We start from the raw sequence: 20,532 nt of genomic DNA on the forward strand, positions 1-20,532 counted from the left end.
CAAAGTAGGAGGAAAGCCTGTTTGAGAAGTGAATCAAAGGTCCATATCTTTTTTCATGAGGAGGAGAAGATATCAGGCACACAGTTTGCACATCTTTGCAAGTCTCATGCTGTTTTTAGTGCATGAAATATTTTTTTGGGAGGAAGAAGTATGTTAGGGAATTTATTTTGTTGCTGAAGGTTTAATGGTTCCCATAACTGCTTGTGGCAAACCTGGTATAGCTGTCAAAATAATGAACAGAACTGTACATTTCTGCTTGCAGTCCCATTTTATGGCATATTTCAGAATCAGCTTTAAATCACTGGAGTTTATTGGTTCTGGGTGACATATAAGACTGAAACATTCATTCTTACAAGACCTAAGTAGCTTTTTGGATGGGAAAGTGAGGTTTGTTGATGATGTTGAACACTAATGACGTTTTCTTGTTAGTGATAATTAAAGTTCTAACTTTTCTTAAACTGTTAAGTTTGAATGCATTATTATTAATAACTATTAACTAACTTTGCATTGGCTATTAAGATAGAAATGCAATAGATAACTGACACCAAAAAAAAAAAATCTTACAGTTATAGTTCACAGACCAGTCTTTTTATTAGGAACATCTATACAGCTGAACATTCAGTTGTTCATGCACTATTCAGTAAATCATGTGGCAGCAGTGCATTGCTAAAACATTATGCAGATACAGGTCAGGAGCTTCAGTTAATGTTAACATCAAACATCAGAATGCAGAAAAAGTGTCATCTTTGCGACTTTAACTGTGGGATGGTTGTTGGGACCGGATGGGATGGTTTGAGTGTTTCAGAAACTACTGATCTCCTGGGATTTTAATGATTCTAGAGTTTATACAAAGTGGTGTAAATAATTGTAGTGAGCAGAAAAGCATCACGCCATGCACAACACAACAAACCTTGGTGTGAATGGGCTTCAACAGCAGAAGAGCACTTCAGGTTCCACTCTTGTCAGCCAAGAACAAGAATCTGAGGTAATCATGGACAAAGGCACACCCAAAGTGGAGAGATGCTTTTCAGCTCACCACGGCTGTAAAGACTACTTATTTGAGGTACTATGTTCTTCCCACAGCACAAACCAACCAAAAAAAAAATCCATCCACAAAACTGTCCATTATTCACTGTTTTTTGTTTTTCACACCAGTCTCTGTAAACTCTAAAGACTGTCTTGTGTGAAACTACCAAGAGATCAACAGTTTCAGAAAATATAAACCATATATAACATAATTTATGGGGGCACGGTGGCTTAGTGGTTAGTATATTCGCCTCACACCTCCAGGGTTGGGGGTTCGAATCCCGCCTCCGTCTTGTGTGTGTGGAGTTTGCATGTTCTCCCCATGCCTTGGGGGTTTCCTCCGGGTACTCTGGTTTCCTCCCCCGGTCCAAAGACATGCATGGTAGGTTGATTGGCAACTCTGGAAAATTGTCTGTAGTGTGTGATTGCGTGAGTGAATGAGTGTGTGTGCCCTGAGATGGTTTGGCCAGGGTGTATCCTGCCTTGATGCCCGATGACGCCTGAGATAGGCACAGGCTCCCTGTGACCCGAGGTAGTTCGGATAATGCAATTAAGTTCAGTGTTATGCAAAACATAATATTGATCACAATTTGACCCTTGCTTTTATACCTATTTTATGTTCCCTTTCATTAACTGACAAAAAAATAATAATCAAGAGAGCAAAAAGGCGACAAATCTCTAACCTAAAGGTCGAATAAAGGTTGCTGTCTGTTTAATATATCTCCATTTTAAACAGACAATGCAATGAGAATATTTCCACAGCAGTAGAGAAATTACATGATGTGTCAAGGTAATATAAAGCCATAAAAGACATCAAAAGTATGAAATATGATTATATGTTTTTATCGGATTTGACACAAACATCGTTTGCTAGAGTTCCGTAAGAGGTAGTATGCACTATAATGAGTATATTGTTATGCTGGCTCAGGTTTTGTTACTGTCAGTTGGAGTGCGTTATCTGAATATAAGCTGATTTTAATTAGGCTTCTCTTGTACAAGGACACTTCCTCCTCTATCTGTTTAATGCTGAATCATTGCTTTAGGAACTTAGGGTAGCAGTAGAGTCTCATTAAAGATGATGTCCAGTGATTCAAGCTCAAATTGCTTTATTTGAATAATTCCATAAAATTAATTTGCGTATTGATTTGCAATCATGGCAAGTTATTTTTTATTTACACAGTAAAAAAGCACAACAAGCATAAAAGTGTAACGTAGAATGACTCTAGATGAACATCAACATGGTGGCAAATTTTTCAGCATTCTTGAGCTGGAAGTTAGTAGTATGACAATTAGTATGAGCATGTCATTTTCTGATAGATCACATTTTTTAAAAAAGAAAATTGGTGATTTGGTGAGACCTTTCATAAGAAGCTCAATTTACACATTTTTGAAAGGGGAAACTATTTTTTTCTCATTTAAAACTCAGCTGAAATTTTTAAAACCTCAAGTCAGCACTTTTAGATAGTGTGTTTTATGGTGAAATAAGAAAACATTTCCATCAATGTAAAGCAGTTTGGCTATAAACACGAGTTTAACACAAAAAGAACCTAATCTTTATTGTTAGCTGTGGTGAAGGATTTGTGGACTTCTGGTGCTGTTGTTGTTGTTTATTTTTTTTTTTAATATATGTTCTGCGAAACTTATTAGGACATGGCATCATTGACTGCATGATGTACTAAGACATGTTTTCATGGAAACCTGGTTCATTAATTCTCTGAAACTGGAAACCTGGTTGCCATGAAGTTCACAACTGGCTTGTGGTAGGATCTTCCAGCAGGACAGTCCAAAAACTACATCCACTTACAAATATTCAGGGATAACAGAAGAACACTGATTTGGACATGACCATCCCAGTCCCCTGATATAAACTCCACTGAAAACCTGTGAGGTAAGCTGACTAGGGCTCAGGTCAAGATAGGCCTCGGAATGATGAAAGATTTGAAGAGATTCAGAATTGTGGAAGGTTTTCATATATTTTACTCTGTAAATGATCTCCAACCAGGATCTACCAGAACAAAGATACATCCACATTCAATTAAATATATTAGCTATTGAGTTGACTGTCTGGCCCCATGATATAAACCTCATCAATAAACCTGCAGAATAAACTGAAGAGGTGAGTTCACAAGAGAGAACCTTGGTCCAGGGAGGATTTGGAGAGGTTCTGTTTTGTGTAATGGTCTCAGATTCCTTACTCGGTATTTGACAATTCAGAGAGATGTATGGGGTTTTTTAAATAGATCTGAATCCGAACTAATGTCAGAACTGAATTAAGCTTCCAACCTGATCTTCATAATACCCAGACAAAAAACCTTGAAAACCCCTTAAAAACCTTTGCTGTGAGCTGAAGACTCATTGTTGTTCGTGTTGGCAGGATCGCTAACGCTAATAACTGTGACACATTTTTACTCAATTATTTTAAAAGGATTTTTTATTTTCTTACAATAAATATACTTTGATTATATAGTATCAAGCTATACTGATCAAGCTAATTAACACACAGAAGACAGAAAGATATTTTATACTCTACAAAGGGTGCCAATAATCCATTCTAGAACTGACTGTAGGTCATATTAATTTCTCTCATGTGTCATCAAGTGAACATGTGAACCGGAGGAGGTGATAAACATCTACGGGTGAGTATCCTGCACATTACATGGTTAAATCCAAAAATATTAACCAAAGACATAGCAGCAGCAGCAAATGTTTATATTAAGCACCCATCACCTTTGCTACACCATTCTCTTCATTATCAGTGATTTGTGTGTGTTTTTTCAGCAGATTCATTCACTTCTCTCCTCATCTCTCTTACGCACCAACCACAAAGCTTTCCTTGAAAAATACACCCAATAATGGCTTCATACACCCTCATGACTCACCTTCCCCCATTCCATCTGTCAAATTAAAATTCAAATCAAAGGATATTAAGCATTTCCTCCTGGCTAGAGGCCCATCATCAATGCCTGAGTATTCAGTGGTCTGAATTAAATGAAGAAAAAAAAAAAAAACTACTCACCTATATCTGACCTCATCATCGCTGTCGATAGCTGTGCAGTGATAAGAAGGTATTGCATTAGGAGCATTGTAACCGTAAGGTTGTAGATTTTAATCTCAGGATTGATAAAAAGTCACTGTGCCTTCCCAGCTTGGATGGTATGCTGTTTTTAACAGATAAAAAGCAGTTCAGAAATGAATAAGTGCAAAATGTTCTCATCACCGGCTTTTCAAGTCTCTGGGTAAAACCTGCAACCAGATTTTTGCATGAACTAATATGTAAATCAGTGAAATAAAGGCTGTAATACCTTGAAGGAAATCTGTGGTCTTTATTTTTCCATCAGATTAAAATGCTGAATGAATGAAAGAAATGGAATGTGACAGTGAAATACACAGCTGCTTAATTATTAGCACCCTTAATGAAGATGGGAACAAATTAGAACTGTACAAATAGTGTTATTGTATCACTTTAAGGCTGTTAATGATTTTATATATCTGAGCATCGAATAAGACATTCAGACTGTATAATAAAGAAGTCTACTGGGCATAAAATACCACTTATTACCTGTGGTGTAGAAAACATTTAAACTTAATTAAGCCCACATTTTCTTCTATGCTAAAGTAGCTTCATTTTCTTTTTAAATTTATCTCAAAACTCTTATCTCAGGAGAAAAGTTTTTTTTTTTTTTAACTCTCACTGAAATGTCTGCAACACCGTTTTTGAGATGTAGTCAGCCTTTTAAAGTTAATGCAGTAGGACCTAAGAGCTAATATTTAATTACTGTTACATTACTATGTTTCGGTTGTAGTTCTTAAATAATGTAAAATATATGAATAGGTTCAAAATGAAATCTAAGGCACAGTCAGACAAAACTTATTTTTTACCTTATAGTGAATCATCACTGCATGATATCAAATTAGAATTTTGTATTGTTAAACAAATGGTATAAATATCTATGCACCAAGAACAGAATTAATTGTGGTCTCAAAAATAAAATAAAGACATGGTTAATAAACCAATGCCTGTGTTTTGTGAAGAAATGTTTGAGTTTCTAATCAATCAGTCTAAAAAAGTAGGACTGTGGTATATAAGAACCTATTTTTACCCAACCTCAAAGGACAGACCACAAGCCACTGTCAAGAACAGTGCCCTGATTGACACATCCATGATTACACTCCGCTTGGGTAAGTCATAGTCAAGAAACATATCCAATGATGTCAATGTGTCATACTGCAACCCATCAGATGTCGGCTGTGCACACAGCCTGTAGGGGTCATGATATAGTTCATGCAATAGATCATCTACAGACACGGGCATCAATGTCAGCAGACAGTTTGACAAATAAGTTCTATAGATATTCTTTTAGGCTTGTCATAAAACAATATTTTTTGGATTCAGCATTGACGGTGTCATAGACATGTCCCCCTGTAACATAGATAGATAAATAAATGGATGGGCGAGTTGGTGGATGAATGAATGAATGGATGGGTGGGTGGATGGGTGGGTTGATGGATGTATTGCATGTAATTGCATAGTACAGGTACACAGCAACAAAATGCTGTTTAGCATCTACCAGAAATAAAAATAGATGAAAAAATATGCAAAGGAACAAGGGCAGATAAATATATCAGTATATGTACAAAAATAATTAAAGATTGTTTGTGCATTAAAATAGTATGTGCAAAAGAGGAATATGTGCCAGTTGTACAGACAAAGTAGACACAAAGTATAATTATATGTTGTTGTGCAAATGTGTGCATTATGTACATTTTATGTACAACAATAAATAGGAAAAATACAGTGTATGTACAGACAGTATGCATGAATAGATGTAAACTGTATGAATGTTCAGTTATATACTATTACAATTGGTAAAGTGTACAGAATGTACAGAGTGGATAAGTATTAACAGAACTGCAATGTGATTACAGTTAGTGAAGTATTTGTGAGTCATCGGGGTCCTAGCGATGTAGTGCAGAGTTCAGTAGGTTTATGGGTTTGGGATAGAAAAAAACTGGCTCTGGTACCAATGGACCTAAATCTTTTCAGAAACAAACCTCTTGAATTCTTAAATCTAATTTGTCAGGTGTTGAGTAATGTTCTATAACAGCAGCTCTGACAAATTTATATTAATGCACTTGTTCTAAAGCGCAATCATTTCCATAGTAACAACTTGCAGCTATGTACGGTATATACTCTGTATAACTTTTGTGACAATTCAGATAAACGTCAAATAAATTTACAAGAAATACAGGAAAAAAGACCCTGTGCAATAATTGTTCCTCATGTTTGTATAAGAATTCTGTGAAGAAACATTTATTCACCATTTATGGAAGGAGCCTCTAGCAGTAGTGCTCTAACTAGGTTTTCTGGCACAGGAAGCTATATTTCATTTCTTTTTCGTATGAACTTCAAGAGATAGTAAAATAGAGAAGCTAGTGAGGGAATGCCTGTTTATAGTTGCTATAAAATAAGTCATAAATGGATCTTGTTTCATAAAAGTTCCACAACAGTAAAAGTAGCTATAAATGGATAAAAATTATGTCATTTGTAATAACATCTTTGGCAAACTGCTTTGGTTCCATAACAAAAAACAACACATCAGGATGTGCGGTTATAGGAAAATTCTTTGAATTGGGAAATTTCCTTTGGGATCGATAGATTTATCTTAACTTAATAACGTGTGCTTTATCAACATTGACAAAACCCCCAAAACAAAGAATGAAAAAAGTGTAAGAATGAAGAAAGTGTAATGCTCTGTCTTACATGTTAACATATCACAGATCAATTTTAATCTCAAGAACTAGAGATGCATTTAATTAAAAGCGTATCTATATCTGGTTAAAAAGTTCACAGAATACATAAGACACAAAGCGTAAAAAAAGACCAGGCCTTACTTTGGGTTATTAAGTTTCACCACCTGATAAGACTCAAAACCTGTTTTAGTGTCCGCATTTCTGAAATGTGGAGCAAAACTAGTGAATAAAGCAAGTGGTGGATCAAGTAATTGGAAGCAGTGGCCTAATGTTAGAGAGTCTGACTCCTAACCCTAATGTTGTGGGTTCGACTGAGGTACCCTTGAGCATAAAAGGCTGCCCACTGCTCCGGGTGTGTGTTCACTGCTGTGTGTGTGCACTTTGGATGAGTTAAACGCAGAGAACAAATTCTGAATATGGGTCACCATACTTAGCCGTATTTCACTTTCTAATTAAGACTCTGGGCTGTTTATTTGAGGTTTGGGGTTCCAGCACTGCAAAACTGCCTGTTGGGCCCTTGAACAAGACCCCTAGCCCTCACTGCTCCAGTGGTGCTGTATCATGGCTGACCCTGTTCTCAGACCCCAACTTCCAATGTTGGTATATGTAAAAATATAATCACTGTGCTGTAATGTACATGTGACAAGTAAAGGTTTCTTCTTCTAAACTGTTAATTTGCTAGATGAGGTGAATAATAAAGTACATCATGAATGCTGTTGAGAATGAATTTAAATAAGTCACACCTTTAAGAGGATTTTTGTTTTAATCTTTTAATTTTGGTACATTTGTCTTGTTAGGAAAAAAAAGTGCAAACATTACTGCGACCTCAGCATCAACTGGAGCCTAAGGCAACATGGATGGACATTCTAGGTTCACATCATGTCCAGCTGTGTGAAAAGAAATACAAGCACAAAAAGATTAGCCAAGCTCACACAGAATAATAGAGTAAATACAAAAATAAAAAAGGACAAAAAAAAATCATCCTTCCGACATTCAGTACAGCTTCCACCCACACTGATTAATTTAGCACCAACAAGGGCACTTACCAAATCATCCACGTCTCCTGCGTCCTCATGGGAAGGAACAGCCTCTACTTCCTGTTTTTCTTCAAAAGTCAAAAACTGGTGAAAAGTATAGAGTTTGGTTACAGCTAAACATACACGAGGCATAAATCTACAGCATAAACAGCCATACACAAGAAACTCTAAATTACACATGAGGTTGAATGATGAGGACAAAAACCATGAGATGGTGTAAGTCATTAAATCACCTGGTTAGCCTCTTGCTTGGACACTGTGCTGCTATCCACATCATCCTTGCTGATTAGCATTATAGAATCTGCAGGAAAAGGTCTTGCTTAGTCATGATGTCGTCTACTCACTCTTAAAATAAATAAACAAAATCCTAAACCATATAAACACACCTGCAACGAGCAGATCCCAGAATACCTGAAGATTTTTGTCTGAAACGCTCTTCTTCAGAGACTGCATGTAGCTGTTGAAAAGGTCTGCATTTGATACCTGGAAAAGTTGAAATGACTTTAGCTAGCAAAATTGTTCACTAATAAATTGTGACCATGGTGTATAATCAACCCATTAGTTTGACTAAATAATATGTAGAGACCTGATAATGAATATCGATTCTGGCCTGAAATTCTGGATCAAATTCAAACTCAAATTGTATTTGTCACGTACACAATCATACACAGTACGATATGTGATGGAATGCTTTTTACCACAGTCCTTGACATGAAAACAAATGTAAAAATATAAACATTTTAAAAATAGAATTAATACTAAGGTAAGAAAATAAAAATAAAATCAAACAAAATAAATGTGGATTATAGTTTAAATGTAGATTAAAGACATATCTCTTTAGTCAGGCGTGCACAAAATACTTCCCATAATCTTGTGCTCGAATACATCCGACCAAATGCACAATATCACCTAGTGCTTGCTAGTATTATGAACAGCAGCTATGTTAATTAGCAGCTAATTATGCTAACACCCATCCCGGGGAATCCAGAGATTGTACCAGCTCCAGTTGTATTCTGTGTCATGAAGATTTTGGACCTTCACTGAGATGAGGCCGACTCTGTGAGGATCCTGAGGCATCTAGAGATTTACCAGCTCCACTTGGATTCCGGTTCATGAAGTATTCAGACATACTAAGAGGAGATGCTAACTCCATGTGGTCTTTGTGGACAACAACCTCCTCATCAATACACAATTGTCAGACTGTATATTTATAATCACACCCTCCAGTGTCACCCAAATGACGATGAGGTTCACTTTTGAGTCTGATTCCTCTCAAAGTTTCTTTCTCTTCCATCTAAGGGAGTTTTTCCTTACCACAGTCACCTCAGTAACTTGTTCATTGGAGATAAATACAAACGTGTAAATATAAGTCTAATATTAATCTTCGCATAATATTATATTTTTTGTATTATGTTTCTTATGTTATGTAAAGCTGCTTTGAGACAATGTACATTGTTAAAAGTGCTATACAAAGAAATCTGAATTGAATAAAATCAAATAAATATATAGGGCATAGAGGAAAATCTGGATGAAAATTGCAATATAAATTAATCGTATTACACATATATATATAATGAATATTAATATAGAATTGCATATATTGTTTAAGTGCAATAATGTTCATGTAGTTAAACTGTATTTTTGTGCAATTGTGCAAATGTGGGGTAATGGGACTTGACACGAGTCCAGAAAAAGTCTATCTATAGTCCAAAAGTTGCCGTATGTTCAGTATCAATTCGTTATTTTTCAAATTGTCCAGTTAAAATAATTAAAACATTTAATCCTGAGAACATTTAATCCTGAGAACATGCGAGTTTGTAACCAACCCAACAAAAGATGTCACAATGGGATCGCAAAGGAACTTTGTAAGTATTAGCTTAGAGTCATTCTTAGAGCTTCTCTTCAGCTATCTGTAAGTTATCATAAATAAAACAATGAGATTGTGACTCAACGTGTGCATGTAAGATTATTTTTTAAGATTATATATTCTGGCCCTAACCCCTTCTTATAGACTCCCACAGTTATTATTTTGTTTGTAGCATTCAATTTTGGAATTCATTTACTTCTAATTCAATGCAACCCTAGCAACCTAATCCGATGCATCTGATACACTCCTGTGATGATGACTGAGGTGTTAATTTGTCAAACAAGCTTCATATCTGATCACCCGAAAGTAAAAACTGCCTGCTGGGATCCTCAGGTGATGCAGGCCTCTAACTGGGACATCTATAATTGTAAGAGGTTTTAATTGACAAATTAAACACAGATGATGTACCCCTGCCTCTCATGGTATAAGCGTGCGGTGGAAACTAATGGTGTCACATGTGCTGGTTAATTTACATTTACAGCATTTGGCAGACAATTCAAGTCTCAGGTTCAGTACCATGCTGTGCTACTCGGTCCGTTTGACAGCTTTCACGTTTCCGATTTTTGATTCAAACTGTGCTCTGTTTCAGACTAAACTGCCAGTTTGACACCCCTTTAGTCACCAGTTTTAAATACAGACCTGAGTGTTTCCAAAAAGGATAGGAATAATGTTTCAGTCATTCTAAATTAGTTTTAGATGTTTCAAACACTCGAGCATTGTATATCTTGGTAGACTTGTATAATAATAATAATAAAAAAAAAAGAAACTGAAGTGCTGTGATAATGATTGTTATCTGGGATTAACACGTATTAGTACATTTCAGTGCACAGTCATTCACACAGCTCTCTACAAAAATGCCTAAAATGCCCACGAGTGCTTTGTCAGAAGACTCAACAGGTGTTCAGTGCACTCAAAATGACAATTCTTGTGACTCATCAGAAGCGACTCATCTGCTGTTTGCAACTATCGATGCTTGTGTTGAGAACACTTTCAAATTTCATTCAGTGCAGCCGCTAACGATTACCGTCAACCTCACCTGTCTGATAAGAGCAGGAATGACGTAAGACAGTAAACAATCCAGATGTGTCGAGTGGGGATATCAGTCTAAATATGACTCACTTAGCGAAACTAACTCTTTTAGCCAGCTAAAGAAGCTACAGACTGACAATATTGATTTTAAAGTGAACCCTAACTGAATATTGAGCCTTGATTGAGCATTCACCTTAATGGACTGCTCTCTGAAGGCCTGGATACACGCGATGGTCTTCATGTAATATTCGGTGCTCCTGTTGCCCAGCAACTGCTCCATCCTGTGGGTGAGCTGCTTGCATGCTGTTGTAAGGACCAAAACGAGTCAGTGGGACAGTAAAGCATGGGCATGCAGGAATGTCACAAAAGTATGACAAAGGTGGCAAAAGCAATTATATCAACGGAGGTGTGAAGGTAAGCAGCTGTGAGTGACATTTCTGCTGATGACTAACACCATACACAATGGAAACTGGAGACACCAGAGACATCAGTCTACACTTAGAAACTAATCTGTTCAGATCGTATTTAAGTGCTGTGAATGCTTGTTTCTCATGAGGTGGCTGTGAAGAAGAAGAGTGTTGAGGATAAATCTGAGAAATTATTCAATTAATTAGTAGCACTTGGCCAAAATGCCTAAGGTTTCAGTCAAGGCTTATCATTTCAATTTTCTTATCATGGCTATAGATAAGAACCGATCTAGACAGTTTTTTTATTTTATTTACAACTGTTCAGTTTGGGGAGGTCTGTGCACATACAGTAACAGCCTCCGATTCCTCTTCTTAGCTGACCCTGATGTGGTCTTCTGCTGTTGTGGTTTGGGGTGTTATTCATGCAGAGATACTTTTCTGCTCACCACTGGTATAATAAGTCATTATTTTTTATTTGAGAAGATATTATCTGCATGATTTTATGTGCTGTACTTCCACAAGATTGGTTGATCGGATAATTGCATAAGCGAGCAGATTTACGAGTTCCTATTAAAGTGGACATTGAGTGTATGTGGAATCCTTTAATTGTGTGGATCCTATTTACTACGTTTAAAACCCTTGTCAAAGTGCTGCTGACTTCACAAATCTGCTTGGTTTGTTTATCCAAATAACCAGCTAATAAAACAGAATCTTTTTGTCATACAAGTATGTTTTAATCTTCTTTAATCTCTTCAGAAAATTGCTGAAGTAAAAGAGAAGTAAAATAAATTGGGAAGTGCTGTTATTGGAAACTTCTTAACTTCAGAGCAGGAATAATAACTACATTTTGTACTGGGTGGCATTACACCAGTCATCAGTCATTTTCATATTCATATATGATCTTATTCCCTTCTTAATTATAAACCCTTACAAAATCTTCTTTAAGCAGAAAAAATAGAGAGATTAAAGAGATAAAAAAAAACTCTTGTTCATATCTCACCTTGATCAAAGGGAATGGTCTTCTTTTGAACTAAAGTGCAGAAGTTTTCCGCAGGGTTCACGCTGCCCACCTAAAACACAATACACGGTGGTACCGTATTAGCCGTCTGGCCAATTTGCTCTGAATCACATGGTCAAATTTCTGGAACTTATTTGATGCTTTCTCACAGAGGTAACGTTTCCTTCTGAAGTCTCTGCTAGGCTGAACTTCTCCCCTTCATCCATTTTGAACTTCTTAGTATCTGGTTCCTCGGTGCTAGGTGGGGAAAAAAAAAAGTACAAGAAATTAAGCACCAGAAATGAACTAAAAGAACACGCAAGGCTACGTTTTTAAGTCTGTTTATGGCATCCGTTGGACACGTATTTGAATTTTAAGTAGCTTTAGAGTAGAATGTGCTTAGAAATGCAACCGTATTCTCTAAGACCTCCCTCTTTTCTTGCTGACCAGAGATTTTATTATATTTGACCTTTTCCCGAACACATCGGCACTGGTCTTCTGGCCCTTCTTTTGCACCACCTCCTTCAGTGTGAAGAGTTTCTTCATCTCCTGCAGAGGAGCCCGGCAGCGAGCAGAGACGGCTTGGGGACGATCCAGCATCCGCTTCAGCCAAGGCTCCATAGGTGGCAGGGGTGCATCTGGGTTCAAACCGCGATGCTGAAGGCACTACAAAAAAGAAAAAAGTAACAGCGTTTATTACATTTCTATGCAGACGTAATCCGGTAAACCGAAACATCCCCTTGTATATTATCGCGTTTGTGTTGGTCAAAGGCTCGTGGTTAGAACCTCTTCAGTTATCCAGGACATTTTTAAAGTGCTGGCTTGTACATCAAAGCATTCACTGTAAATGTTAATCCCTTGACAGTTAAATTCTAGATCTACTGGTTCACACCTTTACTTTTCAGTGACAGGTCACGTTACCACAACAAGCGTCAGGATGTCAAATGAGATATGTAAATGCCTGGGAATTTCCTATCATTCAGCACATTGGATCTTAACTGGACGCTGTAGACTTGTAAATAAGTGATGCTGTTCCTGTGCTCATCCCTGGACACTTAATCACAATATCCTGTCAGCACAATTATCACTTTAAAATTACAGTATATTGCGATCCCTCCACTGGCTTCCGGTAGCTGCAGATTCAAAACACTGCTGCTTGCCTACAAAGCCGAGAATGGACCAGCTCCGTCTTACACCTCAAAGCTCTCGTCACTCCGCACCTTACACCCTCAGAGCTACCAGCACTGCTCGATCGGTCCCACCATCTCACAGGGTAAAAGTCAAATATACAATAAGACTTATTTTTGTTCTGGCACTTTCCCTAGGGGTACAGACAGATGAGACACCGGCTGTCTTTAAACGCTGAGTGAAGACCTACTTCTTCATATAAATACTTGAACTAGCACTTTCTCCCCTGTTTTTTGTATGTGTACTTATATATAAAGAGAACAACTTTAAACAGTGATTTAGGCTCATGGTATCTTAAGTCTATTACCTAGTGAACCAGAATTAATGTATTCGATGATAGAGACTTGAAAGCACTTTTGTTCATCGCTCTGGATAAAAATACTATAAATGTAAATGTACAATGCCACTGTCGAGGGTAACAGACAACTTCTGAATGTGGTCCTCTCAAATTTTATTCAATATGTTATCACGGGACTTTTTTTTGTTGTTGTTGTTGTTGCAACTTTTGCCTCCGGCTTGTTTATTATTTGTGCTTTGTGGTTATTGTTAAAGTTCAATTCAATTCACATTTATTTCTATAGCGCTTTTAACAATTGTCTCAAAGTAGCTTTACAGAACATAAACATAAAACAAAAGGTTAATATAATACAAAATCCAAGATTAATATTAGATATATTTAAATGTGTTTGTATTTATCCCCAATGAGCAAGTCTGAGGTGACTCAGGCGACTGTGGGGAGGAAAAACTCCCTTGAATGGTAAAGGAAGAAACCTTGAGAGGAACCAGACTCAAAGGGGAACCTCGTCCTTATATGGGTGACACTGGTGGGTGTGATTATAAATATACAGTCTGATAAATGTTGTGTTGATGAGGAGGTTGTTGTCCTCAAAGACCACATGGAGTTCACGTCTCCGAAAGCTGCTATATAAATAAATAATATAAAGAATATAAAGGTTTACCAAATCAGGTTTTTACAAGTTGAGATAAATGCCATTCATTCTATGAAAGCTATGGCTCGATTTTATCTCCATAGAAATATCAGCAAGTACAAAACTAAGCACAAGCACAGCAGTTCTGCGACCTGCCCTCTGGCTGATTTCAGACAATATCCTGCACAAACTGAGCTTTTAAAAATAAGCTATGTGGATCTCTTACCTGGAAGAGTCTCTGAAACTGTGGGTTGGGGATTTTGTTGACTTTGAATATGTCCTCAATCTCTCCATCTTCACACTTCTCTACCAGCATCATAGAGCTGATGAGATTGTCCACTGCTGACAGCTGAGCCTCTGGGTAAAAAGAGACAGAACTGCGTTTATAAAAAATTCTGACAGCCAACAAAAACGATCAATGTTTCATCAGCTCCCTACATCTATTCTTTTATGCGTGTCTCGATCATGACATCGTAGTTAAAGGTAATTAAGATTATATACTCTCATACTAGTGATGCTTAATGTACAGCAACATCTCAATGGCTATAAAATGCTTCAAACTGTCTGTTGTTGTGAATCATTGGTTTCAGGCATGCTGATATTTATTTGCTGGTTCTAAAGCCCACACAATAGACGGAATAACAGCAGTTGCTATTGTGTTTTCCAGGTTTGGCAAATGTGGTGGATTAGTGGTGCATAGATTATTAATATTTTATTTATTTATTTGTAGTATTAGTGACTGACAATGACTGTATCTGTGAATGCGGTGTGTAATTTTGTTACACTTTATCCAGATGTGCTCCAAACAACAGTAAGAACAAATGTCTAGCGTGAATGCAGAGCCGATCGGCCCTATACGCTCACTACGCAAGTTGTGTAGGGCCCCGCCTCCCCCTGGCTCATTTTACAGCGCGTGTTAATGTTTACTGTGTAGATGACGATATGAAGCGGAGCTATCAATCTGGCCATGAAAAGAAAAAAAAAGAAACAAAATGAGAGTGAAATGCGAGAAGAGCGATCAGGTAAACTTGTGTTCCCTTCAAGTTTGATGTCAGCAAGAGCAAATAACAGTAAAGTTAAGTTGATGTGATTCTGTCTCTAGTCTCTATCTGACTAGCTAAATTAGCTGTGCAGTGCTTCCAGTGCAAGTGTGAATGTGTGGCAAATGGTTTACATGGCTCACCGGTCAGGTAGGAGGGCCCCTTAGCAGAATTTTGCTTAGGGCCCCAGGGAGGTCAGGATCGGCTCTGGTGAATGCTACTTAACACACACAGTTAAACTGCTGCCAGATGAAAATGTACGTCTTGTGTTATATATGAATGCAAAACAAGCTCAGAGCTTATTCGGCTTACTATAGAACAGTCATGGCAGGCCTACTTGATTAAGGATTTAATAACTGAGTTTTTTTGGGAGCAATAACGTTTTCACATTTCTAAACAAACGATCGAACATACTCGCAATCTTCAGTTTAGGCTCGCAGTTGGATCTCACCTGATGGAGCTAATTTCTTCTTGTTCTCCAGTGAAGGAAATATGTACTGCCGGAGGTCCTCCATGTATGGCAACTGCACGTATTCCAAGCACTGAGGTGTGGAGGAAGGAAGGACAGTGACTCCAGGGTGACACACATAGCACGAGGCATATTTCTCTATGACTCAGACCCACATACCTCGTATTTGTCTTTGATGCAAGGAAATGCTGCACCCACTTGTGGGTTGCTGCGGCGGTCATAAACATAACGAACAATAGCCACCATCTTTAGACTGTCCAGAGCGTGAATCAGAGCCGAGAGCGCAACAGCTGCATGCTGGAAACACACACCGGCAATAAACCACTCAAATGTCAGTTTACCATCAGCATGTGGATTGGCAATAGAAATTAGGAACCTACGCTCACCTCATCATCTTTGCCAGCAAAAACCTTAACGACCTGCTGACCCATGAACTGATGCCGATAAACCTGCATGAAATAAAACACATCACAACAGACCCTAATATTATACAAATAAACCGCAACCATGTGTGGAAAAAATCGGATTTTGCGCATTAAAAAGTTTTCAGTTGATGAATTCAGAAGTGCTGTGAATTTTGAATTTGAACGTCCCATCTTATTCCGAAAGGGCCGGTGTGGTGCAGGTTTTCAACCCATTCGAGCAGAATCCACGGCTGAGTTTACTCAAAAACAAAATTACTCGATTATTTGAAATGCAGGTTTGATTGGACACCAATGATTTGGGTCTGAAAAGTAGAGGACGGCTTTTTACACTGGTCTGAAATCAAGTGTCACACTAAATGGCAGGGAACCACTGCAGCACCACTTTTAGGACAGGAACTCTATTAGCTGATTTACAGAGAAAGTGCTCCATCTAGCGGTGAAAAAGTTACCAGCTCCTGTTTGGTGAACCCAAGAACAGCAAAGCATTTTCCATCTGACTTGTACTTCATTTGGTCCTGGTCAACTTTGGAGAATGGTACAATGTCACTCCCGTAACGGAAACCTAACAAGAAGGATATATATATATATATATATATATATAAAAGAGAGAGGAGAGAGAGAGAGAGAGAAAAATACACGGCTTAATTGGCTACTCCTGAAGTACACACCGGTATTACAATATTATACACAATAACAATGCAAACCCTGCAATCAAGACAAGGTAAAGACAAGTAGAAAAAAAAACAACAACTCAGGAATAGGGATGGCCCAAGGATCCCAAAGAGCCACCTCTCACCCTGAATGACGTCATCTTTCTGCACTTCAGTCTCATTGTCATCGTTGAGGCAGTAAACTGTGTCTCTCTTTACGTCATCTTTCCGGTGACTCTCAGCATCTACTACAGCCCAATTCTTCTTAATCTTCTCCTCACACACCTTTTGGAATAAAAAATACCCCAAGTAGGCTTTTTATTAGTGCTATCATTCTGTGTGTTGCATAAGTATTAAACCCTTTCAAATAACTAATGTAAAATGTCTAAGATTTGAAGATGCAGGATTTTTTTTTTTTGACCACATTTTTATTTCAAACGTAATACTGTGCAAACTATATAGAGTTTTGTGTGTAGAAATACAATGAGATACTAGGATTTTTTACATTTACTGAGGCTCTCTTTTCTAGCTTTTTGCCCTGTGGGCAAAGGTTCTACTGACTGGATAACTGCTCAGATGAATAGGTGATATAATAAGTTTACCTAACAAGCAATTTATTAACTTTAATCCAGATAGCTCTGCATTTTCAAATGCTTTTAATCTACACTTTCGAAAACTGCAATTCTAAGCACACTTACAGCTTTTACTTTCCATCTCTTTGATTTGAAGCAACAATGTGAAGTAAAAATTTTTAAACTGACTGACAAAGATGGTGTTGCTGCTGCAGATAAGCCAGGACTATAAAGATATTTGTTGTTCACTGTTTCTGAAGAGCTCTATTTTTATTGGAAAATAAAAAGATGTGTTTTCAAATTTATCTAGATTAATGTGGATGAAGCTTAAGTCCAGTTTCTGTTTTAACAAAAAGATGTTGAAGGAGAACTTACAGCTTTGTATCCAATGATGCGGATGGATAGGGAGCTTCCGATAGTAAGCTGACAGGGCCAAGCCATCGGTCGTCTCTCAATCCGCTTAAAGATGGACAGCTTCTCCAGAGCATCACTGTGAAACAGAGACACAAATGTCTCCCAAAATAAGAACTTGAAGCACAATTATTTCCCTAGAGTGACGTACGGGTTTGTAGAGACCTGAGCTTAATTCTGATCAAGTGAAAATTCTTATCATTTTTTTGAGACTTGGTTAAAACTTAATGTATGTGTGTAATTGTTTCTTTAGTATAAAAATATTTTAGCGTACAATTGGTAATATATCCTATTATATTAATACAAAAGGTGCTGCATTATAAGCTATCAGTTTTTAAATGGGTGTGACATAAACCTGTACACAAATCTCATGACGTGAGGAACCTCATGAAGAAACACTTTTTATAGTCACACAGGGTTTCTGTTGAAAATCAGACTTGTATAAACATATTTGTTTACTGTAAGTAAATCTTTTTGCTTGACATGAGTCTACATCAACTCTACCTGAAAGTGTGAACCTCGTCCAGGCCATCTTCTTCATCCAGAGAAGCCATGACCTGCCTGACCATTTTCAGTCCCTGCTTCTGCTCCCTGCTCAGACCTTTTCCACTTTGGGGTGGACGCCTCAGATCTGGTCTGTCTGCATCTCCAGCACCCACTTCATCTGCATCCACAGGGAACGGCAGGCTACAAACAAACACAAACACACATTTATCAGAATACTAGTGACACAAGTAAAACAGTATATAAATATGCTATTATTTAAAAAAATCTCACAAGAACTGCAGGGTGATGCCAGCATGCTTTAAGTTGCCAATGATTTTGTCTAGCTGATCTGCACAGGCTGGTGTGCTGAGGTCGGTGAGCACGGCGATATTCAGCCTCTCATACTTTTTCCCCCTAATCGAAACATCAGTTAACATTCAGAAATCTTAAAAAAAATCATGAAATGGCAACAGAATAAATGAACGTACATGGTTTCCTTTTGGAGAAGATCCATGCATACAACGAGAGCATCAAGCCCTGGAAGCCATCAGGTTAAGGATTTGATAATGACTGATGTTCACAGCAAAATGTCAACGATGCTGGCAAAATCCATGCACTGCACATCTCTCTCTCTTTCGCTCTCTCTCTTTCTCTCTCACTCACTATATACTAAGATTAAAAAGGATACAGTCAGCATTCTGACCACCAGGCTGAAGGTTATGCTCAATATCCTCCAGCAGCTCAAAGTCAGCCATCATCAGATGTCGGTGTATGCAGATGTTCTGGTATTGGTCATCTTGAGCGAGTGGATTCTTGGTGTCTTCCGTCCCGAAAAGCACAATTCCCAACTCATTTTTGCTTTCAGCAAAGACCTAAGATGATTGTAATATCATACTTAGACCTCAGGATGTCAATACTGAATTAAAGTAATGAAAAAGTACTATATAATTACTATAAACAAAAGTACTGAATTAAAGCAACATACCTGGCGCTGGATGAATTTCTGAACGAGCTTCTTAGCTTGCTGGAATGGGGCTTCCTCACCAAGGGATGAGTTACTCATGGAAAAGCCCACATTCATGCAAAGCACCACAGCTGACTGCAAACAAGGACATAATGCGAGAGGTCTGCACTTTTTTTCCTATGAATTTAATACCTTGAACATAATACTTCCCATAATCTTGTGCTCTATTACATCTGACCAAATGCACATTATCATCCAGTGCTTGTTAATATTATGAACAGCAGCTACGTTAATTCCTCTCCACTGCTTCTCTCTTTCTATCCATCCCGAGGCATCCTGATATTTTACCAGCTCCAGTTGTGTTCCATGCGATGAAGATTTTGGACCTCCACTGAGTTGAGGGTGACTCTGTGAGGATCCTAAAACATCTAGAGATTTACCAGCTCCACTTAGACTCTGCTATACTAAAGAGGAGACGCCAACTCCATGTGGTCTTTGAGGACAAAAACCTCCTCATCAATACAACATTTATCAGACTGTATATTTATAATCACACTCTCCAGTGTCACCCATATGAGGATGAGGTTTCCCTTTGAGTCTGGTTCCTCTCAAGGTTTCTTCCTTTACTATTCAAGGGAGTTTTTCCTCACCACAGTCACCTCAGTCACCTCAGACTTGCTCATTGGGGATAAATACAAACACATTTAAATATATCCAATATCAATCTTTATATTATTCTTTATAATAACCTTTTGTTCTATGTTTATGTTCTGTAAAGCTGCTTTGAGACAATGTCAATTGTAAAAAGTGCTACAAAAAAAATTTGAATTGAATGTAAGCGGAAATAGATTCTTATAACAACCTGCATACTTTGTATACAACACAAATAAGTATATTGTGTTACTTTTTAAACGTTCCTCCGCCTGGTCACTCATTCAGACATGTCCAGACATGTAGCTATGTATATATGTACACAAAGGCAGTTGTGTTAATACTGACGCACATGTAATAGTCTAGTTAGTATCTCATTTGTATTTTAATCATATACACACATATATATACACACATATATACACACATATATACTTTTTTTTGTTTACCTTGGACGCTCGCGCCATCTCGATGGTTTCACACTGTTATGAGTCCGGAAGGAACATACAGAAGCGATACAAACGGTTCCGGGCGCCGTTCACACACAAAAAGTTCATTCCTTTTTTATCTGTAATTACTGAATCCTGTTCAGGGTTGAGGTGGACTGATTGGAGCTTTCCCTGTAAATATATT

At 37.7% G+C, this 20,532-nt stretch overlaps 1 protein-coding gene across 2 annotated transcripts; it reads right to left on the reverse strand.

Annotated features, from left to right (window-relative positions):
- Positions 1–7,531: 7,531 nt before the first annotated feature.
- On the reverse strand, positions 7,532–20,472 carry xrcc5 (X-ray repair complementing defective repair in Chinese hamster cells 5). 2 transcript variants are annotated; one of them, XM_047815396.1, is made up of 21 exons: positions 20,349–20,472; positions 19,270–19,383; positions 18,973–19,156; positions 18,773–18,821; positions 18,576–18,698; positions 18,303–18,485; positions 17,763–17,877; positions 16,962–17,100; positions 16,615–16,727; positions 16,127–16,189; positions 15,900–16,037; positions 15,723–15,813; positions 14,458–14,588; positions 12,584–12,780; positions 12,285–12,372; positions 12,118–12,187; positions 10,904–11,013; positions 8,201–8,297; positions 8,048–8,115; positions 7,824–7,898; positions 7,532–7,664 (listed from the first exon to the last, which is right to left on the reverse strand). In XM_047815396.1, exons 1-21 carry the CDS (start codon positions 20,364–20,366, stop codon positions 7,650–7,652), a joined length of 2,181 nt encoding a protein of 726 aa, XP_047671352.1. In that variant the 5' UTR covers positions 20,367–20,472; the 3' UTR covers positions 7,532–7,649. The 2 variants fall into 2 exon arrangements, with proteins under 2 accessions (XP_047671352.1, XP_047671353.1); XM_047815397.1 differs by lacking the exon at positions 20,349–20,472 and adding an exon at positions 20,153–20,178.
- Between the last annotated feature and the right edge of the window lie 60 nt (positions 20,473–20,532).

This window comes from Tachysurus fulvidraco, chromosome 6, assembly GCF_022655615.1.
Source record: "Tachysurus fulvidraco isolate hzauxx_2018 chromosome 6, HZAU_PFXX_2.0, whole genome shotgun sequence".
Lineage (NCBI taxonomy): Eukaryota > Metazoa > Chordata > Actinopteri > Siluriformes > Bagridae > Tachysurus > Tachysurus fulvidraco.